This window comes from Bombus pascuorum, chromosome 16 (assembly GCF_905332965.1).
Source record: "Bombus pascuorum chromosome 16, iyBomPasc1.1, whole genome shotgun sequence".
NCBI classification, from domain to species: domain Eukaryota; kingdom Metazoa; phylum Arthropoda; class Insecta; order Hymenoptera; family Apidae; genus Bombus; species Bombus pascuorum.
In genome coordinates this window covers 3,425,563-3,453,239 of record NC_083503.1, presented here as the reverse complement: position 1 = coordinate 3,453,239, position 27,677 = coordinate 3,425,563, and the positions used below count along the sequence as shown (strand labels likewise).

At 31.2% G+C, this 27,677-nt stretch overlaps 1 protein-coding gene across 1 annotated transcript; it reads right to left on the bottom strand.

Moving 5' to 3' along the window:
• Window positions 1-7,525: 7,525 nt before the first annotated feature.
• LOC132915295 (dynein beta chain, ciliary-like) lies at window positions 7,526-16,194 on the bottom strand. The gene is made up of 3 exons (XM_060975101.1): window positions 16,038-16,194; window positions 8,432-8,662; window positions 7,526-7,660 (listed from the first exon to the last, which is right to left on the bottom strand). The coding sequence occupies exons 1-3, from the start codon at window positions 16,164-16,166 to the stop codon at window positions 7,526-7,528; spliced, it is 495 nt and encodes a 164-aa protein (XP_060831084.1). The 5' UTR covers window positions 16,167-16,194.
• Between the last annotated feature and the right edge of the window lie 11,483 nt (window positions 16,195-27,677).

The following is a 27,677-nucleotide window of genomic DNA, read 5'->3' as shown; positions in this document are numbered from 1 at the left end:
AGGGATTATTTAAAAAAAGAGGAAAAATGTGCCACGTAGAGCAAGTTACAACAATGCATTTAATTACGTTTCAGAACAATCTATTTATATTACTGAAGCATTATAATAAATGAATGTTGAATACTAGTATGAATAAAAATAATTATGTACATATTATTCAAAGTTTGTGAATACAAATCATTCGCGTTTACAAGGATGTTGCGATGAAATTAATTAAGAAATCAGACGACATATGCTAAGTATTGCAACGCAGAGTTAGTGATAGATACATAAGCTGATATCATGCGTTACATTGTAATATTATAAGATACACACAAGCTAGGATTTGGGTTTCATTAATATTATTATCTAATGGAAAATGCTCAAATAAAAGTTGGACAAATGATTTCGAGGTGGATACAGTTTAATGTTGTTAGTTTTTAATTCGGTTCAATTCTCAGCAAGAATGTTTCTTAACGATCAACGATATTGCTGGTAAAAAGATGATGCAGTCTCATAAACAGCTAAATTTGAAGGATTGCTGCTGTTGTATGGCGGCGTATGCTTGGCTGGGCTCCAAATGTGTGACATTAAGAAGAGGATGGAAAAAGTTAATGAACTTCGTTGAAGACACTATACAGAAAGAAGCGGAAGATAATACGACATATGTAGAAGGAACTCTTCCTGCATTGAATACAATACTAGGATCCGGCGATTGTGACAACGTCGACGTGATGGAATGGTTGCAATGTGATGAGTATTCTTCGATTGGCCATGACACTAATCTTATGTGTGCTTCGAATAATGAATCGAGACACGAATATAATGGCAATGATGATGTTCCTCAACGTTTCGAAGTATTTGAGGCCTTAGAAACCACAGCTAAGACGGAGACACACGAGGAACATAAATTTGTAGAATTAGATCTGCTAAAAAAGTTGTATAATTTATTTTAGGGTCCATAAACCTCCAATCGAATCATATTTAATTTTATTATTTGTATTGGTATTATTGATATCTATGTTCTTTACTTAAATATGTAGAACAATGAACTTTCAGAGATCATCTTATTTCATTTCATTATCTGCTTTGTTGCTACTATAGTTTAATTTTTCAACTTTTTTCAAATACATGGAACAAAAATGAAATTGCGAAGATGAACATCTTTTTGAAGACGAATTATCAGGAAAGTAATTGTATTATCCGAACACCCTTACGCTCCAATTAATTCGGGTAACTGAGGTTCTACTGTCCTATTGGAAATATTTTATGTCTGAAACTATATGTATTTGTGAAATTACCCAAGACGTTGACCTTAACATGTCTTAACATCATTGAAATCAATGAGACGTGTCCTGTTCCATGTATTGTACAATGTAAAAATGTTTGCATTTTGGTAAAACTGCTACTTAAGGGAACCACCTACAGTGACCTTCACAGATGCTATCAAAGTTCCGAGTGACCTTCAAAAGGTTTCAATACATATATATATATATATATGTACATTTTTGTATTGTACATTATATTGATTGAAAACAATACACGTAAAGGAGAAAACACATCCTTCAGATTGTCCTTAAAGAGGAAACGAATTTCCCATTCAACTCAATACTGCCTAATACGAATCTCTCCCATATCAAAGAATGAAACGCACAAAATCCCAGGAATTGCAATCGAGAAAACATAATAGTTGGTGGAAAATTATTCCAAAGTAAACGACCAAAGTAACTAATATGAATCTCTTAACTATTTTATCATCAACAAGGTTAAGGTTAGGTTTCAGCATTTTACCTCGCCTATCCTAACCTAACTCATATGGAATAAGACAGTGGTAGGTCCAGCATTTGTACCTCCATTTTCACACGAAGCGTTAATATCTTTGACAAATAACTAGTAATAGCTATAACTTTCTGAAGATAACTCACAAGGATGACATATGTGAAGGTGAAGGTCATTGGAGGTTGGTCCTCTAAACAACAAAACTTTGCCAGTTTTATTTACCAGTTTTTGCAACGAAACTTACCGAACAATAACAAAAGTTAACAAAATATGGTGAAAGTGATCAAATTTTCCCTATAACTTTAGATACAATTTTTTTTTGTTAACCACTGCTATTTCTTCATATCGATAAAAATTACACCTTGTTTAAACGGCATAAATGTTGATGAATTAAAAGCACGTATTTATAGATATTATTCAGCAAACCTCGATTTCTTTAAGCCTCTTCTCAAACATATGAATCCTTTCGAAAACTAGCTTCTCGTGAAACGTCCAAAGTATAGGTTCTTGCGATTTAAAGTAAGTTTCTACCTTTTCTTTATATGATCGAAACAATTCTTGATAATTATTGAGCATTGGTATTACCTCCGCTATCTTCGCTTTGTTGTCTTCAATATCTCCTTCGAATAAAGTTGACGGATTTATATGTTTCACTGCCTATAAAACAATAATCAAGTGACAAACATATCAAATACGGGCGTTATCTTCCCTGTTAATATTAAAGTAACGATTAGCAGAAAAATTGTGCTTATTTTCCAAAATGTTCATTTCCATACAGGATGCGTCACAATTGAATTTCGCGGGCTTCGATAATTGACCCACAACACCGATAGGGCACGATTAATGGTCAGTCTATATATTATATATATTATATTGTATTCTTATCATTTTTTACATCACTATTATTATCTGTACGGGAATGAACGCATTTTGCAGTGTGTCAAATGTTAGAAGAAAAGCACTTAAAACTTATAGCACTCGCTAATAAGATGTAAAGTATCTTTAATTAACATAAGTTCTAAAGTCAGTCCTTTCAATGAAGAATAATAATTTGTTTTTACATTTGTAAAAGACGTCCGGTCTAGTCTTCCATCTATTTCAAAACAAGACTAACATCTGCTTATTATGGATTGTCGTAATCTTTTTTCAGTATTCATTCTGTGTCTTGTATTACACAACATACGTTCATTTTCCATTCATTATTGTAAATCTATTGCATTATTTATCATTGACAAAAAGACCAAGACCTTCAAGTGTCGCCATAAAACACATCCAAAGGAGTCAGATTATTCAGAGCCATTATCATTTAGAGATCATTTTGAAGTTTACGATACGGAGAAGAATATCTACTATTTTTCTTAAATTTAAATATTTCACTAATTTTGCATATGTTAACTTTATTGCCAAGAACGTCATAAACTTAATCACCATTTAAACCTTTGATATTTTCTATTCAATAAACGTATCGTAAATTATTCTTAGAATTAGAAACTACGAGAACAACATACATCTTAAACACTTGGAATAAATTGGACTTTAATTGCCGATAAACGACAAACGGACGCAGGGTACAATAAATTTGTGAATGAACTTGAAATAATAATGTCGTAGATAATGTAATTTTTACTCCTAATAAAATTTTATCAGGTGATACTCGGATAGGACGTAAACAAGAATCAAAAAGTACATTAAGCGATATATTGAAGGTGTCAAATAAAGCATTAAATAAAGCAACTGATTGGTCTAGTAGCAACTAGAACTCTGAAATAACAAATGACTCTCTATTTAAATAATTCTTTTATCCAGTTAGCTGTTTCTGACGAGTATACTAGTCATGAGGAAATGATACAATATTTTGTGTTATGACGAGCCCTGTTAGTAATAAAATTAAAAATATACTATAATTATAAAAAATTAACAAATATAATATAATTTGACAAATATACTCTTATTTTTTGCGACATATTTTAGGTATACACTTTCCAAATAATGGTTAATGAAAATTTGTTCAATAATGCTCAAAAATTGTTGTGTTAATATATTATTTGTTATGTGATTATACTATGTGAATTAAATACCTGAGAAATTAATAAATTTGAAATTTCTCGTAACAGAGCAATAATTCTTTCCATAGAGTAATATTTCGAGTTCGACCACATTAAGCAAACACAGTGAAACAGTAACTTTAATTTCCATATTATATCTCTGAACTCAACGTTTTCAATTTCATTGAAATACATTTCCAGAGGTTTCAAGTAAAGATTGATATCCCTTGTTTCCAACAATGCTGAAAGATTAGAGCAAAGATCATTTGAACATAAAAAATATATCTATTAAGTACAATAGTAATTTTTATTTTCAATTTAACAAAAGGTTTAAGATTTAGTATTTCTCAAAGATTAAATTAGAACTACTTTGAATAGGAAAAGAAGAAACAATTATATTGTTAAGTTGAAACATAAGTGTCTATATTCCTTAAATTAGGAATAAGAAAATGCTATTCCAGTCAATATAAAAGAAAGTCAATAAATCCAAAATTGCAAGAAATAAAACACTTTCTGTTTCCTAACTATTACTTACATGCAGTCACGTTCTTTACTAAATTTTTGAAATACACCGAATATGGACTTTCTATTTTTTCTAGAAATAGATCCATCTGTTGCACTTTTGGATCTTTTAATTGATAATAAAGCGATTCCATATTCTTTAATCTCATGTCCCAATAGACCAACTCTAGTGAAATAAACGATTTCGAATGATATTAATAATTGTCGTACCTTCCTTGTACAGATACAGGATAATTACAAGTGAGACGAATTTTTTCTTCAAAAACACGTCATATTTAATATTTTAAAGTGAAAAACTCAAATATGTTTTAATTGATAAAATATACTTGCTACTTGAAGTAGTGAACTGTCCTTTCTAAGACATGTAATTATCCTAATAGAATATTTTTATAAATATGGAAAATCCGCAAATACAATTTTGGATGTGGTCTATCTTTATTTTTACTTACTTTTACTTACTTACAGATAGATAAGTTGAATTCAACAAAACCTAAGTTATTCTATTGAATTAAATTATTAATTTAATGTAATTATAATAATTATTATTATTATTCTGAACAACCTCTTGCTATACATACAGTGTGTCCTGTTTAACTGTTAATGCTCAGATGTCTGAGAAAATACGAAGGATACAAACAAAAATTGAGATAAAGATTGCACTATACTGTATTCCTGCGCATTTGACCTTGAAACATCCTGTAAAGGCGACGTTATAATTTTTAAATGGATACCACCATTTTCTATTACATATTCTTGCAGCTGACATAACATCTATTTGCACATGTCCATTGTTGTCAGATAAAAGAATAGGCCTTCCATTTCTTTTAAAAAGAACACTAATTCTTGCTCCTTTTGGAGAAATGAAAACACAGTTTAGAAAACTCCTAAACTAGTCTTCAACATCTACTGCAAATTTTCTCGATGGATAATTGATAATATTCAAGATTTAATATGATTCGGAATAGTTACTTATTATCGTCTAAAAGATGGTAGAAAATAAGATCACAATCGTTAGAAACAGAAAAATGGTCAAATTTTTTCTAAAACAAAAATTTGTAAAATAATTTGTTAAATAATACATACATATATATAGCATTATGCATAAAGTGCTTGTAATTTGAAAACTAAAGCTGAATGGCGGTTTATTTATAGAAAAAAGTTGTTCAGAATGTTGACCTTGAAAACATATTTGAAAATCATTGAAATCGGTGAAGCCGCCCCTATTCAGAATAATTACTAATTAATTAATTAAATTGACTTAAAAATTGCCGTATTGAATTAGAATTATAATTACATTCTTATAAATATGCAAAAATTATTATTATCTAACATGCTCAAATTATAATCATTACAATAAAACAATACTGATCCACTACGCATTTCACAGATATATAGTTTCAAAAATTTATCTGATTCATTTCTTTGCCTAATTCATCTCTACCAGGATTACCCTAATAGTAACATAGCATACTTAAAGTATGCTAAATATAATATTATTATGAACTATGTATAGTAATTTATCCTAAACAGATATGGTTTGAAAAATTATTAGATTACCGGACACAGGAATTTCCTTTTGATTCGTTGAAGACTTTGAGAACTCTACGTTGAGGATCTCATTAATTTGAGTCGCCCATTTTATTACAATTTCCTCTATGTTGTTCTTTACTTGGAGTAATCTAGGAGACTCTAATTTAGAATTGAATTGCTGATCAAGAATTTCTTCGATACCCATTGGCATTGGTAGTAAAGTTTGTCCTGTTATTTTTCCTTTCACCTATGTTTTGTATAAGTAATAATATTTTAATTTGTTCTTCACATAGCTTTTAATATGCATATGAACGAATACGATAGGTCAATTAATAACTATAAAATTATACAGTTTGTACTTAAAGATGTCAACATAAAAATGCATTCTATAAAGTTGAAGCACAAAATTTCATATCAGATATCTACATATGAATTCATTACTAAATCATTATTAGTAGATAGAAATACATAAGAACAGTGGATAAAGCGGAATATCTGCAGAAGGAAGGAAGGACAAGATGCGGAAATGTTGAGGAGCGTAATTGTTACTAGTTGGAAAAGAGAAAAAAAAATGTTTCATGTAGTTTGGACATAAGCACCTTAAAAGGCTTAGTAAAAAAATTGCTATAGGTTACATTTTAGTGTGTGAATAATTGAAAATATAGTAAACGGTAGGATAAATGAAGCGGTTATAAGCTGGTTAATTCAATTTTGGAAAAAAATCCATAAAAATATAGGCACCGAACTGATTGTAAGGCAAAGACAGATGTGTGATAGCATATAGGTTAAGTATTGGATAGTGTATATAGATTAGGTTAGGTTGGGGATAGGAGAAATAAGGATATACTAATACGTTCAATTTTTAGTATTAAATATGAGAGACAGTATGTGTGTTTGGGATAGAAGTATGAATGGGTATGGGTCTTTGGATGTGATGGATGCTCTGAGAGTTATATGACAATGAGTAGGAATTAAAAATACAAAGAAATAAATATTATACATATACAGTGCATCCCGTTTATCTCGAACTACTGAAATATTTCGAACATGAGTGATACAAAAAAATTGCACGATATTGAAGTGGACATATTGTACTTTTGCGTATTTGACCTTGCGATGACTTTGAAACATTCTGTGAAAAAGGTGGCACTCAGACGTTCTCAAGACACTACAAACTTGTATCTCTTACGAAAGACATAAAATTCTAATGTTTTGAAAACATCTGAATGTCAGTTACAAAAATATACAATAGAAGATAGATGCTTCCATTTAAAAATTGCAATATCATTTCCACAGTCGGTTTCAAGGTCACCGCAAGATTAAATAAACAAGAGTATACTATTGTATACCCTCTTCATGTCGTGTAATTTTTGTCTAAAACATTTTTTCGTATCACTCGTGTTTTTTTATCATAAAAGATATAACTTAGAAAAAACGAAGCTGGCACCCCGCTGGGGGTAGCCACCCACATGCTATATTTATTTTATTTTATTTTTTTATTTACCAATGAGATATAACACTTTACCAAATGTCCTTCAGGACAAATTGTAAAAACCAAAATAAAATAAAAAAAAAAGAACTCGTGTTTCTTGAAATATTTGCATGCTTTGAGATAAACCGGACACACTGTATATACTCAATCATTCTTAAATATAAAATTAATTGCTTTACTATTTTTTAAATAAATATCTTTGTACCTGCCATATTAGACTTCGAAGGTCGTATACTTGTTTCTTAACATCTTTCCGAACAACTTCCGGCCACCCAACGTGATTTTTTGGATTAGATAAAATAGGTACGTATGCCTGGAAATATTACTTTATATAAAAATTATTTAAAGACCGATATATAGTGACTTAATTAATAACTGAATTAACATAACAGTTTTCATATATATCTAAATTGTATAAAATAATATTTTGAAAGTAAGGTCATTTTCTTTTGTTTCTTTGTTTGTTTTATGTTTTAATACACTTTTGTTTATAGACAAGACCAGGAAAGACAAAATACTGTTATTTAATATCAATATCATTTCTTTTCGATTATTAGTACCTGACTATTTAGAGAGACTATGGTTATAGGACATAGAATTACACCATTTTGAAAATGGATGATTATGCAACTTCATCTAATAGAAAAATTTCAATTAATTAAAACAAATGAATCCTTTAAGTCTTAAATTATAGACTGTTTAATTGATATTTTCAAAAATCACATTTAGGAATTTTTCTATATTTACCTGTTGTTATTTTTACCACATATTTTGCTATCTTAATTATCTTCCATGAGCAAAAAATATTCAGGAAAGAAAGGTAACAAAAAAGTAAGCTTGAGAATTAATCTTTAAACTCAATGTTTAATTAATGTTACGATAAATACCAAATATCAAATTTTACTTGCCAAATTAATATTTACTAGTTTAGAGAAAGACGTTATATATTTTTATACTATATATGTAATTAACATAGTGTTGCAACTAAAATCACAAAATACAAAAAAAAGAAACTACATTTTCCTAAGTCGAATGTAATGGAATGTTTCGTTAAAGAATAATTAGAGAAAGTTAGAGAACTAACATCTTCTACAAGCACCGCCAGTTCCTCGATCGGATTCGGTGCCATGTCACCTGGTATCAACAAATCTTTGTAGTTATCCTCAGTGACCTTTTGGGGCTTCCTCTTCAAGAAGTACGTCTGCTTTCTCTTAGATTGCGTTATTTCGAGATAGGGTACTAAGACACCGGCGGGTGTCAGTTGCAACACAAGGACCATCTCCGATGCAGTTCCAAAGAACTTCGTGATTAAATCCTGTATGTGAAAGTCCCGTAATTCATCATTGAATTAAAGAGACAATTTCAGTTTTGGAATCTCTTTAACCGATTGTATTATTGTGAATCTTATACAGGGTGAGTCAGTGAGAAGTACTACCTAAAATAACTCGTTACACATTAGTTTTATCGAAAAACGTCTTAAATGTTGCATTTCACGGGACTCATCGAATGAGCGCAATTCTATTTTCTAATATCTTATATTTTCTGAGATATCGAGGCAACCTTGAATCTTTTAAATGGCACCGTATATCTTTTATGACATTGATCAGGCCAGCTGGACATTTTCTACAAAAGAGATATTAATCTATTTATAACGAAAAGACATTAGCGTGGCAGATACCTTGATTTGAATTTGTTAAATTTAACTTATGAAAGACGAAGACAACGTAAGCACGAAAATACCGCGTCGCATCACTGCTTGTCTTTCATATTAAATTTGACAGTTGACAAATTAACCCATCCGCAACCGTGGTACTGTCGTGTGAACTGACTAAATGTTCTACAAAGGAGTAATAAAATCCACATATGTCAACAACTTAATAGTTTGACAAATATTTTGTGGGCTACGCAAATATTGTCCAATCTCCATCATCCTCCCTTGAAATTATCAAATAAATGATGATTTGTAATAACCGAATTTTACTCTGTTAACGATCCGATATTTGGAACGACTTGATTCGTAACAAAAATTATCCTCATCAATTCTTATCTTTTCCCATTATTGTTCAATATATTTGACACATAACAGAATGACACATTACACATAACAGAAGTATTAATTGTTGTTATAATAATTTATATAAATAAGTATCCCCTCCTCTGATTTAGAGCAAGATAATAATTGTAACACTATACAGAGTGTTTGGTTATAAACAAAATATGCGAATTACTGGAAAACTATCCACTGTATGAAAAAATGGTCCAAACAGGAAGTGAATGGTTTCAGAGGGGACATAATGTGATATAATTACCTTTTTTTATAGATGGCCAATTAGAGATCATATACCTTTAAATATAACTAACATATTTATGTGCAAATAAATAAATAGTATTAAAACCTATTTATATTAAAAAAACTATTAGTGTAGCAAATGTTTTAACCTTAACCCATTCGCAATCCATGTTGGTAAGTGAAATTCGAACTGATCAAATCCGCCAATGGCGTACTAGTACTGAATAGTGACTTTAATCCATTTTTATCACAGCTCTCTAACTTTATAACTTATCGCTTATAATGACAACAGCAATTTTGGCAATGAGTCTATATGTCCGAAACATACACGACTGATCATATGTAATTTATCAAGTCACTCATAATTCATCCAGATTTTGTTTTACTATGTAGTGCCGCTTTTTCAACTGAACTATCGTTTGGTCGATACAGAAGATCTCAATCGATAGGTAATATCAAATCGATAATATTCTTTAGTCCTTATTGGGTTACGAGTGTTCGAGATGTGCCCCATTTCACTACGTGTGTCAGTATTACGATCAATAAATATTTATCTTTTCAGTCGTAAGATTCTATTTGTACTCTGATGTAACCTTACGCATTACTAATTAGTAGTTAATTAATCGTTAGTTCTAATTTAATCTAATCTAATCGAATCATACTATATGTAAAGTTTTTAAACATTCAACAGAATAATAAAAATATCTTTACATCTACATACGTACATATGCTTCATGTCCATACACCATCTGTGTGTGAATCTACATATACACTCGCTTGCACTCAGCATATCAATAGTTCACAAAGAAAACTTGCAGAATGTTCCGCTAGAGTGACATCGGCCAGTTCGTCGTATGGAAGTTTTAATATGACAAAGGAGCCGTAAAATTAAATGGAATAGAATATATTTCGATTCTAATTTTGATTCTAACTTTAATTCAAATATTCAACAAAAATATAAAACTGAAACAATTGAAACAAGCAAGTTGGGTAGTGGAGAACATTGTAGCGTTAAAAATGAGGAAATTGGATATCAGTGGACACAATGTGGTGTACAACTGAAAATTTATAAATTTGAAGGACATGCAGCAATTTTGAATACTATAAATATAAAAAAAAACAGAAAGATCGGATAAGATTAATATACATATGACTAAATAATAAATAAAACTTCGTGACAAAACAACAAGACATTCGAGGCACTAGTACAATAATACAATGATACATTAATAATAATAATACATGTTTTGGCCGAGCGACTTGGCTCGTTACATTCATCCATGATACATGTGCAGTTTGAGCCAGTCGACGCGACACTGCCACGGTTGCATTTGTCAACAGAAATTAACCTATTCAAATATGAAAGACAAGGAATGACGCGACGCGGTATTTTTGTTCTTATGTTGTCTTTGTCTTTCATGAGTTAAATTTGACAAATTCAAACTAAGATATCTGCCACGTTGGTTTTCACTATAAATAGATTAATACCTTTTTACAGAAAATGTTCAATTGAGCCGACTAATGTCAAGAAAAATATATGGTGATATCTGAAAGAGGTTGCTTTGATATCGCATAAAATATAAAATATTAGAAAATAAAATTACATCCATCCAGTGAATCCCATGAAATGCAGCATAATTCATTTAAAACATCTTTCAATATAAACAATAGGTAACAAGTTATTTTAGATAGTACTTCTTATCGACTCACTCTGTATAAAGATAGATAACATGTTAAAATGCAAAAGAAATCCTACTGTACATGCACTTATGTAATCAAAGATTGTACTAGGTTTTAAGCCTAGCTGCAATAAATAATATACGTATGCACATACATTACCAGAGGTCGTTATGACTACTTCTTTCCACAACGCATTTCTATCTTTATTTATGATGTACTCTATCTTCACTTACGATATGCTTATTGAAAAAAGCAGAAAGACGCAAATTGTTTTTTATCAAAATGCATAATTCGATAAATTAATGAAACAGTAAAATTTTATTACTCTGTTTTATAAGCACACTTTATGATCCTTTTATTCTTACTTCAGATGATCACTTTATTGCGTTAATCTGTATTATTGCGTTCTTTTAACTTACGCGTGATCACCATAAAAACAGAAAATATTTTAATGAAAATTAATCGTATACAGGATGTATACTGAAAGCATCTTTCAGGCATTTCAGATAATTTGTCCAAAAAGAAGCTTTAAAAGACAGTCATCAGTTTTTGGTCCGCTACACATTTGGATATTAGAAACTACCAAAAAGTTTGTTTCGTTAAAGGATAATCACACGTTGACCTTTTAAAAGGTCAACCTTAAGGACTTTACAGAGTTGTAGCAAGACGAATTCAAAGGCCTACTACACAATGTCCTTGAGATAACCTTGTATTCAGCAATTTAGGTTAGATCAACAGAAAGAATATGAAAAATTATTTTATTCCGATCAAATTACATATTCAAAATAAGACTAAGACTGATAAACTAATAAGTTTATTAAAAAGATCCAACGATAAAAATAATACCGTTTTGCATTATGATAAACTACTGCTATTGGTAGAACTTACATTTCTAAATTCAAGGTCATTTTAAAATTTCCTCAAGGTCGTAATATATCAGGTCATTGAATTTGTTTTGATGCCAATTACAGCTCTGCGAAGTCCAAAATATTTAAAAATATCAAGGTGGCCTTGAGTTTTTATTGAAAAAATATATTTTTCAAAAATTTCTAATATCCGAATGCGTAGCAAGTCGAAAAATGACTAATTTTTGTCCAAAACATTTCTTTGGCACATTGTTGAAAATGCCTGAAAAATGGTGATTAATCTTAGAAGATACACCCTGTATATTAAAAGGCATCCTAAGATAAATTCTTCTTTAAAATATAACTTTTTAAACCGTGTTGTCAAAAATAATAAGTAATAATAAGTTGCGACGTGATAAAATATTTTAGATAAATGAATCAAAATAAATGTTCCGCTATTCATTCAATGAGTTGCGTTCATGTAATTGCGATTTCCCTGACATTTTCCTCCCAAGTTATTCACAATGCAACACATATTTTATTTATGACCTTTCAGATAATAAAAATTTCGAAGATGAAAATCGAAACGAAAAGTTTAAATGAAAGTATCCTAGTGCGACTTATGTAATATCATGTAACCGATAAGATCATAGTGAAAGGTGTGCAATAATGTTTACCTTGCAATAAGGAAATATTTAAGTGGCTTTTGTGATAAAATGCCTCACAGCTGTAATTCAAAGAGGCCCCAGTGACCGACCGAAATGAAATTTGAATAATCTACAGGGGGTTTCACCTACGATCTGCCCATCCTTTCTTAAACTACGTTTCAATTTTTGTGGCCAAAACATGTTAAGTTATGATATACCGTATACAGGGTGCGCCGTTAGAATTCGGACAGAATTCAATTTGTAGTTCCCACCATATTAGAATTCAGATGTTTGTGCTGATTGACTCTGAAGTTAGTTAAATATGTCAATAAGTCTTCTATAACCTCAAAATGACAGAACTCGTTAAGCAAAACCCGGAATACGATAGAAGAGCGGCGATTATAGAAAGTCTTCGCGCCGGGTGGATGCCAAAGTGAATCGGAGGAACGACCGTTGGCTGGCCCACAATCTCGAAGATGTTCCTGTTGTGGGCAAAACCAAATTTCCAGCAAGTGTTCACGTTTTGAGCGTTGTCTCAAGTGAGGGCGACGTCATGCCTCCGCACTTCTTCCAAAAAGGCGAAAGAATCACAAAGGAGGTTTATTTGGAGGTCCTGAAGACAGTAATAAAGCCGTGGATGGAAATTACGGCTTCTGGAAGGCCGTATTTATTTCAACAAGATGGCGCACCTGCTCACACAAGTCATCTTGTTCAAAATTGGCTCTCTGACAATGTGGACATGTTTTGGTCGAAAGATTTCTGGCCTCCTAACAGTCCCGACCTAAACCCATTGGACTATTACGTGTGGGGCGTTATCGAGAGACAAACTAATAAATGCAGGCACCCCAACGTCAACTCCCTACGAGCTGCTATCGAGTCAGAATTCGCGACAATTAAACGCGACCAGTTGAAGTCAGCGTGCTCGCGCTTTAGAGCAAGAATAGAGCAGGTCATAGAGGCAGAGGGTGGTTACATAGAATAAAAGTTCTCAGCAAGGACCCTTTAAATGAGATATAACAACATTTTCATGTGTTTTTGTGTATTGACTTAAATAAACAACTTTCTGCACAAAACTTCTTTTGTCCGGATTCTAACGGCGCACCCTGTATATGTATATACAGGGTGTTCGACGTAACGCGATTTATTTTTCATATTTTCCTACTATTTGCAACAATGTAACATTTTTTGTTTTGAACTGTACTTTAATGATGTCGAACGTACTACAAATGACGATAACAAAATTGTGATTTCTGCGAAATTAGTTTTCACATTATACGCAACAATATCTGGTTGTCATTCGTCTGGGTTTTCCCGGAATTGTCCTAGTTTTTAAGACGACCGGGAAATTTTCCGTGATCCGGATTTCCCGATGCTGTCTTATTTCCAAAACGGCCAGCCTTTATTGATCGTTCATATTATCATGATATACATGTATGTGTGTTCGTGTAGTGACCTGCCACGTGTTAGACACATCTATATGTGTTCTAATATACTAGGTAGCAATGCATTTATTTTTCTAAAAATGATTTCCAAGTGTTGCGTTCGCATCAGATGCTTTCGAAGCAGTCTAAATGCAAATGTTGTGCTATACGGTTATCTCATCTAACTTAAAAAAATATGTAGTTTAGGAATTTCCAAGTTTCAGGCGGAAAACTTTGGAGTTTTAATGCTCTTTATTCTAAATTAGCAATTTTCTAGATGGCTATAGATAGAACTCTATTTAATAGGAATATTAATCCAGTCATCACTTTCAAGAATAGTTAAACAGAATATAAGATATCCCGTAGTAACTGAGGTTACAAAAGTATATCTTACGTGAGACACCCTATAGATACTAAGACTGAATATCGCTATTGTATCATCGGCTATTTAGTTTCTTAATCTCTCGAAAACTAATGAATACTCGAAGCTAAAATTTTATATTGTGAAACACTACTCGCCTCAAATTTCGTATAAATCAGCCACCGGAACCTTTCAGAATTTTATCCTCTTTCATATTTATAACGCAAAAGTAGAACGGAAATTTACCTGTGAGTAATACTCAAGTTTCGTTCCTTTATCTTAATAGCCTTACATGCGCGATAAGATTCAAACGAACATGTAATTGCATTTAAGAAAGGAATATATTTGCACAATGCAGGTATTCCAATGCGTTTGCAGCAGAGATGCAAAATAATAGTTAGTTTAAACATTTTTCATCAATGAAAGAAAAGTCATTGAGTAAAAATGAATGTATATTTAAATAGCAATTAGTTATTAATAAATCTCAGAAATTTTCCAAAATTAAAATGATTAAAAAATAATAATTTTTATTTGTTCCGATTACGAATAACCATTATGAATAATTACAATTTTTTTAGCTACTAGTAAACATTATCGATGGCGAAATAATTAAATTATGGTTATCAGTAACCGGTATATGTACATAACAAAATTTTTGTTGGTTACCAGCAGCCATTATCAATGGTCCGAATTTTATTTTAGTTATTTATTTAGTTATATTTATTTAATTGTAACCGAAAAAAGATTTTCGATGGCGAAAATTCTTTTTAATTATCGCTAAGCAATATCGACAACAAAAATCTTTTCTATTTATATTCGACTATTGTCAATTATTATTAACATTACTGATAAATAATGTTCATCGACAACATAAAAAGACTTAATTATAAAACTTGTTTATTAAGCAAACAACGGTATGAAAATATATGAAAGAAGGAATAGGATAATAAATATTGCAGAATAATATTTTTATTAACGCTTGCATTAATATTTTACCAATATCTCTTATTCTATTCTTTGTTTCACATGTTTTCATACATCTTTCTTGCTTAATAAGATATATAAGTTTCAAAATTGATTTTTTTATGTTGTCCATGAATATGTATCAATTATCAATAATGCTAATAGTTGACAGTAACCGAATGTGATTAGAAAAAAATTCTGCCATCGGTAATGGTTACTGTAACCAAACAAATTCCGCTCATTTATATTGGTTACTGGTAACGTAATGATTATCTTCAACCAAGATATGTTTAACTGAAGATATTGAATCTTATATCATAACATAAAAATTTGTTTTATAACAATTACGGTATCTGGTTTGCAGATAAAATGGCGTTGTAAAAGATGAAAGCTTTATCGAATTATATAACATTTTTGTTTATCCTTATTCGAAAAATAAATTGAAGCACTTCTATCAAACCACTTCAAACGTATTCAAGTTACCTTGAAATCCGCATTGGATAACATTTTCGCCCATCTGTCGGCTTTTAATTTTCTCGAATACGTCAGATAATTAAACATATATTCCAATCGCGGATCCTCCTCCTTTTTCTCATCATCCTTCTTATCCATTTTTCTTGGTTATAACTTTATTTATTGAATTAAATATAACATTTTATATTACTATTAATCTGTTTCTTTATCGTATGTTTATACAAAGAAATAACGACTCCTATGACAGCAGAGTATATGCAGATACCTTCAAAGGTTTCTTCTCTGATCTGAAGTTAGATCTTGGCTAAATTCATACTGAAAGTTGCACCTTTATTATATATGTATACATGTATATATGTATATTTGCTATATATGTATACATATATATATGTATAGAGGAGTATGGGACGAAATAGGATACTATTTTGTAAATATATTATTCTCTTTTATACAGAGTGTCTCATTTTGATCGATACGTACAAATATCTCTTTAACTATACATTTTCCGAAGAAGTATTTTAAATGAAACTTACTGTGTTTAAAGGAGGACATCTTATGGTGATCTTTGCTTTTATTAACTATACATCTTTCATACACCATATAATAATAATTATAATAATTTTTTAATTGTCTACAGGAAAAATATTATTACGAAAAGTAGTATATGATTAAGGTACGTGTATCTGACAATGCTTAGTTTAAAAGATATTTCAATGTCAATTTTATCAAATTGAATATATGGAAAAAAGGGAAATATACACATAAAAGCACTGCGTTATAAATTTTATAAAATCAAAGTTAAAATATCTTTTAAACTAATCATTTTTCAGAGCCATTCTTTTCTAACAAATATACAAATCTTTAAATGAAAAGAAAACAAAAGAAGCTTGTATGCAAAATAAAATAAAAATGTTAGGAAATTTCAAAAAAGTATTTAAAATGTCTCAAATAACAGATATATTATCTATCTTTCTTCGTAGCTTAAATGTCATTAAAATTGACTTTATACTCAGAAAAACTTTTTTATTTAAATAGTTTCTCTCGCCTACCAGAATTCTTTTTAAATCCATCTACTATTCTTTCAAAATTAACTATTTGAAAGATCGTATTCAGAAAATGTGACGTTTTAAAATTTTTTCGAAAACTTACATCACTCCGTCGCCCATTTAACCTCACATTCGCTGACATATGTACAATGCTTTTAGCTACACTTAATTGAATAATCAATTTTTCATTCGTTCTATGTACCAAATTTTAAACACTGTTTATTTTATTTGACCGATTTTGAAATAAACAAACATTTTTCAAGGAATAGATTTTTGCTCATCTGATATTTTCCAATTACGCTATCAATGTTGAGTCAAAATATCAAAAATATTGCTTCATCTATTAAAGACTTAAATTTCTATTTTTAGAAAGGTAAAAGATATCTTTTTTCAATTCTACGTTACGTAATAGTCAATATTTGTAATTAGGCACTTGAAATATTTTTTGCTATGTCATGAAGGTTATGTACTATGTGTTCGTATTATCGAATCAAAGAGAACACTTTTAAAGTCTATGCAATTTGTACCAATCAACAAGATTAATGATTGCAGTCATTGAACGTAAAATGGGCCTATTTATTTCGCTTAAAATTAGCACTATATTTCTACAAATAGTAGATTTCTCCTCTGCATTCAGTTTCAATTATATCGTTGATCAGAGTTTTTGATTACGAGTTTTTAAACTACATTTTGCTTAAATGAATTCGAAGCTACTTTCTCTTTCGCTAAATGCATGAAAAAAATTCCTGGATAGAAGAACAAAACGTTTTAGATCTTTGAACAACAGGAACAGATTAATTACATGGTCCATAACCTCATATTATTAGTTAAGGAAGATATAAAACAATTTGCGAGAAATATTTATAAACCATTGTACATATTGTAACCAAAACTAAAATATTTTCTTATTCTTACCTTATAATGATAAATAATGTGACCTTAAGTATTAGATCAAATAGGAAAATAATGATAATAATAGTCATCTATTGCAACTCTGACTCGGTAGGTACAAAGATTTGTTTTATTTCCTATTCTTATATTCTAAATATTCTTAACACTAACTTACTAAAAAAGACGAGTTTCTCACTTATTTTTCATTGCATTTATTTACATTACAATAATCTGAAGACATCCTTGCAAAATAGTAAAAATGAAACTGTTCGATTGAGTTGGTTTTGTGTCGTTAAAGAAAATTCAGTTTACGCGATAAATGCAAAACTTTCAATATCTCTGAACGATAAATGTATGTGTACAACACTTAGGTCACTTTCATATGTTCTTTAGTTTCCAGTTTCTAGAACTGGAAACTATTACATATCGAAAATATTACATATCGAACACTACATCTTTTACCTAATCTTATGGAATATATCATTTCTACTACTCGAGCTAACTTCTTTCCTCTCAGCTAGTCTAAGCTGCACTATGTTCCTTATCATGTGTGTTGGCAGTTGTAACTGGATATAGTCTTCATGTTTGTATGCTGCCTTGTTTCTTTTGCCCTTCGTATCATAGCTGACGTTTAAAATTCCACGATTGTCCTTTAAAATAAGTTTCTCTCTCTGACCTTCTCTAGGATGCTTGGTAGGTTCTCTCCTATCTTCTTTACCGACGGGTTGTTGCATAACTCTTCTTGGCTGGTTTTACCGAGTTTTTACCGAGTATATTTTTCATTTGTATATACCAATTTCTTACCAGTTTTCTCGTTTTTCTACATCGTCCAGTTGGTCTAATCTGTCGCAACTTCTCCTCGAAACCTTGTCTCCTCCATTTTCCCCATTTCCCCCATAATTTAATTCTCTACCTTCTATATGATTCTCACATTTATTCTTCTTGTTTCGAATTTCAGCAAGTAGAGTCTGGAATACCGTTTGTAGTAACCCAGTAATCTTTTCAGGAGCACAGATTGTTTCTATATTAGTTGTGTATTCAACGATAAATCTTTATATACTAGGTGGCTACTGTTGCATCGAAGATTTTCATTTTTGCTTCCCAGTTATATATTTCTTTCTTTATGAATGGTTTCCAAAGCGCTCCAAGAGCTTATCTGGCTTTCGCTACGAACTGTTGGGCAGGTCTGGTTGCATACCCTTGAAGCCAAAAAGGTAATCACCTAGATGTGTATACTTTTTGTTATTATTGTTATTGTTATTGTCATTGTCAGGGAGGAAATGTACACTCTGATAACAGCAATGATAACAGTAACAATAGTAATAGTAGAGAAAAATAGGGGCTATTCACGCTTATAATTTTGGTTGTTCACGAACTAGTGCTGCACCATGCGGCCAAGTGCTGAAGGTTGCAGACGCTAGCACGTACAAGAACCCATAATGCACAATAACATAGACGAGAACCTATTAATTTCCATTCTATATGAATCTATCTAATTGTACTACGAGAAAGTTCATATCTATTTTCCCATCCAATAAACACATACAAGAATAACAAAATCGCGAATAATTAAACTAATTGTAAGTTATCAAAGGAAGAGAAATTAATTGTTTACTATATTTTTTCTAGAGAAGAAAAAAGAATATTCCCTTTAAAACGATAGTGGATCAGTGGAATGGCACAATAATCTTAATATATTTTCCTTACACGATAATGTTTTAGATTTAACATTGAATTTACTTTTGTCCTGATAATATTTTTGTCATAGTGAAACCAAAATATCAATTTTTTAATAGTAAATTCACTAGTTGGTGAACAGTGAATAATATTTCTAACAGAATGTATCCATCTCTGGTATCTATCTTCAATGCATGTTCGCCTACGAGAATGATAAAAACAGAAATTCCAATCGACTATAGATAGTGTGTAAGAACATGAACACGAAACAACTAATATGTGTAATGACGTAATTGGCTGGTGCAACTAGCCACGCTCTTTATCCATCTTATTTTCATTACTGACATAAATTTATTAATTTTATGAATCTTGATCTTGTTAAAATTAGGAGAACTATATTGAGATAAACATTTCACATTATATTGACATCAGACGAAACTTCTCATTTGGTATCTAACGAAAGAATGACGAATAAACCGAACAATATAAAAGATGAAACGACGATACAAAATCTTTCAGCGAAAATTTAGAAAATAGGCAATTAGGATTCTCTACTAAAAAAAATTATTTTAAAAAATATATGAAATTATGTTATAATATTGGTAGCAAAAATTTCATTTTAGAAAAAAAACAAAATTTTTACGGAAATTTAATATATTTATCAATTTTTTTAGGCAAATATAATTAAAATTCACTTACTAATTGTCGTGTTTTGTGTAATTTTAATTAAAAAATATCACGAACATGTTAATGAAAAAGAGGACCAATAACATAAATTTTATTATTGCATTGTTGTCTTATCGATTACCGATCTCGGATTGAGTAATATTGCTCGCCACTACCTCTGTAGTTGGTAACAGATGTTCAGTAAAGAAAATGTAATTGTAAAACGTAATTGTTTTACTGCATATTCAAAGATATCGTCAAAATACTAAAATACTTCTAGTGTATATACTTCTAGTAATATAACTAGTAATAATATCTAGTAAGTATATCTAGTAAGTAATAATACTTCTAGTAAGTGTATCTTAATTGAATTATTTTATTATTATTAAGTAAGTATTAAGCAATGATTGTTGCGTTTACATACAAGAAAGTTACAACACAAGAAACATTCGATAATTACACAAGAATCTGGAGCCAAATATTGCAATAACGAAGATGTCGAAACGACATCACGAAAAATAGAAATTTTTCGAAACTGAGACGTATGAACGCCGAAAAAGTCAGAAACTGATCGTAGAAGATAACAATGCGAGTAACGAAACGATCGACAAATATTAAATACCCGCGATATTTAAACAAAGTCTTGAAATATAAAAAGTTTTATCGACAAAAATCAAACTTCCTTGTTTTGATTTATTGTCGATAAAACTTTTACCGACATGTTTCTTACATCCTTCTGATTGAAATGACACCAAACACCATATAATATGTAGTATATTTGCCTGTTCATGTTAATCTAAAAGACCTCACAAGTACATTGATAAAAGTTTAATTTTTAAAAAATCAAAAATAAGATAACTGTTGCTTTTAAATTGATACCTAGTTACAATGTTTCAGCAATATCTGTCATGTTACATTACTCGATAGCGGCGGGTCATCGAGCTTCTTGAGGCGCCAGAGGGAATTCCTCTTCATGGTGGGGATGACTCCGTGCAACGGTGACTCCTTTTTACTTGTTAAATAATCTTTTGCGAAAACTAATGAACATTTAGGGATGAAATTTGGCGCACTTTTTCAGAGGCTTGCGCCTCTATCATTTAGAAATATGTAGTGTTCCTAAGCATCAAACAAACATTCCATGCGATTCAATCAGATCATTCCCATTTCATCCATTAATTTGCAGAGAAATATGCCACTTTTGATGCTTGTTTCATCTTCCGAATGTCTATTAACATTAAGCCTTGGATGTTATTTGCATGTGTTCCTTTTGTACAATTTTTCTTAACGACATTGCTAATGCTTCTTTTTATTGGGCAGGATCCTTGCACAAATACATTGCATAAATATCAATAATGAACCTTCTAGTTTTCATCATAAATCTGGTAAGAATCCATGATTCTTTCACAACATCCGTATAGAGCGTTCAGTATCGTCGTGAAGATTATCCGTATCGTTTTCAAACAGATTATTTTCGTCGTTCAAGGAAACCGAAGCTACACTTACGAAGTTATATAACACAAAAGCAAAGGCTTCCTTGTGAACATTCTTTATCCCTATCAATTTGTGGACCAATAATATTAGGTAACCAGTTTAATGGAGAATGAAGTAATCGAATTCTTCTGCCATTTGCCAACGAGGAAGCATTGGGTTGAGTAACATGAACCCTTTCCAAATCAACAATTAACCAACTACGATAGAAATTCCCAACTAAATAAATATTCTATTATTCTTTCCTCTTATGCAGACTGCGGTACAACGATTCAACATTCTCAAGTACGTCTTCAAAAAGAAAACAGAAATATTGACAATGTTTTTGTAAAGTAATCTACGTCTTGGATATAAATACTGGAAATTATTATATTTTTTTAAGGAATATTTTTCTTAGAAATGAAAGGGATTAGTTTACAAAATGTGCAGAAAAATTTTCGAAAAAATTGCCATTCATCGGAATCCTGAAAAAGATAGTAACGGTCTCGTTTTACAATTTTGTTACCTGAGCCTGTAATGAAAATTTAAACAATACGTTTCTGCATACTCACATCAGTTGTATATTGCCAAATTTGTAGCCAAATCGAGGGTAACTTCCGTCTCAAGCATTTTCTCGTTAGATCATTGGAAATGCTATAAAAACGGTAGATACTCTTAGAATGAACACCCTGTATAAGTGACATGAATCTCCAAAATGTCTTCTTCAAATTTGTATTACAGATCCGGATAAAAAACTGCAGAAAGTGATCTTTATCGTTTACAATGTTTTCAAAAGTTTCATTCTATTTCCTCAAAAAAAGGTCGAGTCGTTTATTACGATGTTAAGAAAGTTATTCCGTTTTAAAGGCTGTTTGATCAGTTGTGCGAGTAACTCCACATATTATGTTGAAAATCGAATTTTTGAATATTGAAAATTATTACTAAAAACTTATAAAGCAACGGGTGACCAAAATATTCATTATCCAAGTAGCATGATTGATCAGTGATATATTAATTGCAGGTTGAATAGGATTAAGATATCGATTAGGATCAGGTTAAGGTAATAAAATAGAGATAAGATAGAGGTTAGGTTTGATTAATTGAGGTAGCTAATATCATGTGTGTATTTAGGCTATAGATGTACATATGTTCGAATTATAGCTGAATGTAACCGTAGGTTAGTATGTATGGTTGTGTATATACATATTCATTCACATATATGAGATTATATAGATTATACATGTGAAGTACATATTTATTTATTTATTTAATTTTTTTTATATTGCAGCAAGTATCGCGTGCGATACGTGTATAGAAACGAGACGCTGTAATTCTATAAAGAAATCAATAAAGGCAAAAAAATATTCAACCTAACCGAACCTAACCTAACCCATAGTTATCCCATTTATTTGTCTTCTAACAATATTTGATCATTGTTTGAGTAAACTACATAGAAATTCTTCTCGTATGTTTTGAAGGAAAATTAGTAAAATTTTCAATAATTTGTTTAATATTATTCCATTACAGAATTCTTATACATCTTAATTACGTATGTTATATCTTCGTTACATAATATTTGAGTATTTTACAGGGATAACAAATGAGATATTAAACGAACAAATCACAGATACGTGTTAAACAGTTAAATAACCAAACATGAAGTAATCACTATTCTTCGACGTGCTGTGAATGGCGTTAAAATACTTGGCATAATCAGCATACTAACGCTTTCCCCTCTACCGTAACTAGCGCATTGCCTTCTTCGATGTTTCTATTTATACGTGCATTTGCATCGATGCGCTAATCTATTTTCACTCCTTTGCAAATAGAAAACCGTAACGCAAGCGCAATAATAATATAAAAAAAGAATCGGTGACTTTCATATGTCCTCTAAGTATTCGCCTACAGAAAAACTAATTATGTCAAATTATGCCCCCTTCGAAACTATTCAACTTCTATCTGAAACATTTTTTAATATTATCGACAACAAACGAGATATTCCAGATGATGAAGTTAGATTGACCACCCGGTATATGGACCGTTTATTTTGAAAGTGGCGCAAGGCAATTTTTGGAACAATTGAAGAATTTTATTCTTTAATGCGAACTTTTCGTTTATAAATAATTTATAATTTAAATCGCCAAATATTCGTTTGTTTCTATCGATTGAAATTTCGTTAATAAATAGAATTGCATAATCAATAATTTATTTTGAAAGTGCCGCAAGTCCATTTCGTAGTCTACCCAAACAGCGAGGCCACCGGTAATGAAATACAAATGGTATTGGAATTAAACAACAGTGTTTTGTCTTTCCTGCTCTTATTTATGAAGAAAAGTAGGTCAAAGCATGAAGCGAGAAGTTTAAATAAATAAAATTTGTTAAATGACATGGTTCACTAGTTTTAAAAGTGGTGTCAAGCCATTCATGACCCTGAAGAAAGGAAATATTTTAAAATTGGGTAATTTGACCTAAACTCTTACGCATCACGTACGACCCAACGATATTAATTGAAGATTAAAATTTTAAAAATATTAGAAACTGCAAAAGACGAGACGATTATCATATCAGTTCCAAGTTTTAATATTTGTGTATATGTATATACGTAAAAAGCGTAGACGTTACATTTGTCCCTCTTCAATGAACCAACTATGATGAAAAGCATCTAATTTCAGTAACCAATTAATCGATTAATCGATTTAACGTATTTTCATAACCTTAAATTACTTGAATATGTTACGACATTTTATATTATAGGTGACTTTGTGGTTCGTAAATTTGTTCGAATAAAACAAATTTAAAAAATAAGTTTATTAACATGCAATCAATAATATCGCCATACGACATCGATCATTCGAGCAAATCTAACTTCATCATTCCTATGAAATTACTTCGACAAATCTTGACATAACCTCTAATTGGCTTAATATTTAGTTTAACGCTTGTTATTTCCAGTATATGATAACTAGACTCCTGCGCAAGTTCATATTTTTATGAACACAGCTAAAAAAGCAGAACCTAGATAGAAATTTGTGTTGTCCTATAACTATGATGATAAGTATCTTTAAATATCTCGTATATTTCTGCATTTTACATATTTACATTCTATACATTTTTGCACATACAAATTTTCCAAAAATACATCCGCAGTCTAATGATACTCATTGTAAATTAAAATATATGGATCAATGTACAGGGTATTAAATATTCCATCTAAAACCTCTCGTTGGTTTTAACCAATTTCTGTAGTACTAAACTTCTAGTCAAATGCCTAAATACCTAAATGGATTATGTCAGATATGTAGATGATTCGTTAATTTAAACAATTTGTATAAATATAACATTTCTCTAGTTTATTAAATATTTACATGTATAAAAGAATGGACAATTTTTACTCTCTCTTTTAATTCAAATTAATTTCTTGATACATTTAATATTAAAAAAATATATAAGTCACAAATTTGTTTAAATAAACAATGAGCAATATGAGAAATAATTGGTACATATAGTAAAGTATACTTTTTAGAGTAAAGTATATTTACTTGTATTTCAGACTCACAGCCTATTACAAAGAAGATTACTATATTATATATCACACATACATCAACATATATTCATATATATACCCAAATATGCACATACACACTGCAATATAGTAACTTAATTTTCATTATGATTCAACTAGCATTAATTTTCTCATTTTTATGATTGTACAAAAAGGGATATATTTCTTACTTCCCATATATTCCTAATATTTAATAAGACAGGCAATTCTTCTTCTCCAACTTTCTATGCATAGTCCTACGGGAAAACATATATAATTTCATAGACACCCAATTATTTTACAATTTCTATCACGCTCTATAGTTCTACCATATTTTGAAAATCTGGCCATTTTTGTATGCACATGTCAGGTACCAAAACACATTTTGTTACAAATAATGGTTATTCATGACCAAAAAAGAAATTCTGCCACGGATAATGATTATCAATAACAAAAACAATTCTCTCATATGTAGCGGTTATCGACAACCAAAATAAAATTCTCTTACCTATTATGCTTATCGGTAAGAAATTTTTCTCCTCGAAAATGGTTATCGGTAATTAAAGTAAAATTCTCTTATCTATTACAGTTATCGGTAAAATTTTTCTCCCCGAAAATGGTTATCGACAACCAAAATAAAATTCTCTTACCTACTATGCTTATCGGTAATAAAAAGAAATTTTTCTCCTCGAAAATGTTTATCGGTAATTAAAGTAAAATTCTCTTATCTATTACAGTTATTGGTAAAATTTTTCTCCCCGAAAATGGTTATCGACAACCAAAATAAAATTCTCTTACCTACTATGCTTATCGGTAATAAAAAGAAATTCTTCTCCTCGAAAATGTTTATCGGTAATTAAAGTAAAATTCTCTTATCTATTACAGTTATCGGCAACTGAAAAGATTTCGATTTTTATAACGGTTAAACATAACCAAAATCGGTTAAATTTATTTATTAACTCTTATAGTTCAACTTTTAGTCAGTTTGGCCATAACTGTTAGGCTGCCTGATACGTATGTATCTATTTCAAAACTGAATATAAAGATTACAGTCTTCCCATATATTGACTGTAAACTACTAATGAACTGCGTAACATGAAATGTATTTTCTTGCCAAGGCGACACCAGATAAGAGAGAGCTACTGTATACACGAATTCTTAAAGAAACTGAAATCTACGACGCAACGTTTTATTTGCAAATTCGATAAGTTCCATTCGGTCCGGCTATGGTCAAGGCGAAAGAACCGAAAGAATTTAACGGACGAGGGAAAGAGAGCGGCAAGCCGGGTGAAGATAAAGATTGAGCCAGTGAAGAGTATCACGAACGAAGAGGAGGCTTGAGAATGAGGAGGAATTTGGTGCGGGCAGTGGAAAGCGGCAGGTGTTCCGGGTTAATATTCGTAGCGAAGAGGATTGTTTTGCAACGCTAACTCTCCGGGCAGCTTACGTGCCCGTGCCCGTCTCGTAATTAGTTTGACTTTCACCGTGAGGGCCACCATACCGAGCACACTTTCGCTCGTCTTCAGTTTTGCCCGTCTCCTCTACTTGCCTCTGGAATTACGTTATGGAGAAAATGCCTGAATGCGTCCACAGGAATTTAGGCCGATATCAAGGACGTTCTCCCGTAACCTCGCCAGATCCGAATCGTCAATTCGACGATCCGAGAGTCGACCAGCGCGTCCCACGTGACTCACGGGATCCTCGAAATCTTTCTGTGACCGGCACAAAGCGGCGCAATTTGATCCACTACATCCTTGCAGCAGCGATGCTTACTCAATAACGGGCTTTAATGTAACCGTGCTTTGATTTCTTGTAATCTCCGAATGATCCGTTGCTATACGAAATCTCCTTCATGCAATATCGTTTCACGAGGCGTTTAAACGCCGCGCTACGTCGCCCTCTTGTTGCACCTTCATTCACACTTTCTTCCAGTGCAGCGTGACGATGAGGCTCGCTGCCAAAATTGTACCCAACCGTTTTGCACCGTCACTTTTTTCCTCTTTCGTTCCACAAAATTATACACAACCACTTCATGACCCTTCCTTCTTTCGTTCGATATTCAACGTTCTCGAAATCACAGGTTCATACATGCTGGAAACTACAATCTTTTTATCTCAAGTATTCATGAACTAGGCACGTGTGTCGAAATTGGCTGCAACGACGTTATCGTTTATGGTAACCGAACTGTGTTTGGTAGAAACGCAAATTTGCCATAACCTAATTTGTGTCGACTCTTGTTTTTTTCCACAAAAGATATAACCTAGCAAACACGAAGATGGCACCCCGCTGGGGGTAGCCACCCACATGCTATATTTATTTTTATTTTATTTTTTTTTTAACTTTACCAAATGTCCTTCAGGA

What these genes read in the sequence shown, in the direction of transcription:
- LOC132915295 (XM_060975101.1), bottom strand. Translation starts at nt 16,166, where the DNA reads ATGGATAAGAAGGATGATGAGAAAAAGGAGGAGGATCCGCGATTGGAA. An exon ending in TATCCAATGCGGATTTCAAG is followed by an intron (nt 8,663 to 16,037) that starts GTAACTTGAATA and finishes TTTCACATACAG; the next exon opens with GATTTAATCACGAAGTTCTT. An exon ending in TGGCGGTGCTTGTAGAAGAT is followed by an intron (nt 7,661 to 8,431) that starts GTTAGTTCTCTA and finishes TAATATTTCCAG; the next exon opens with GCATACGTACCTATTTTATC.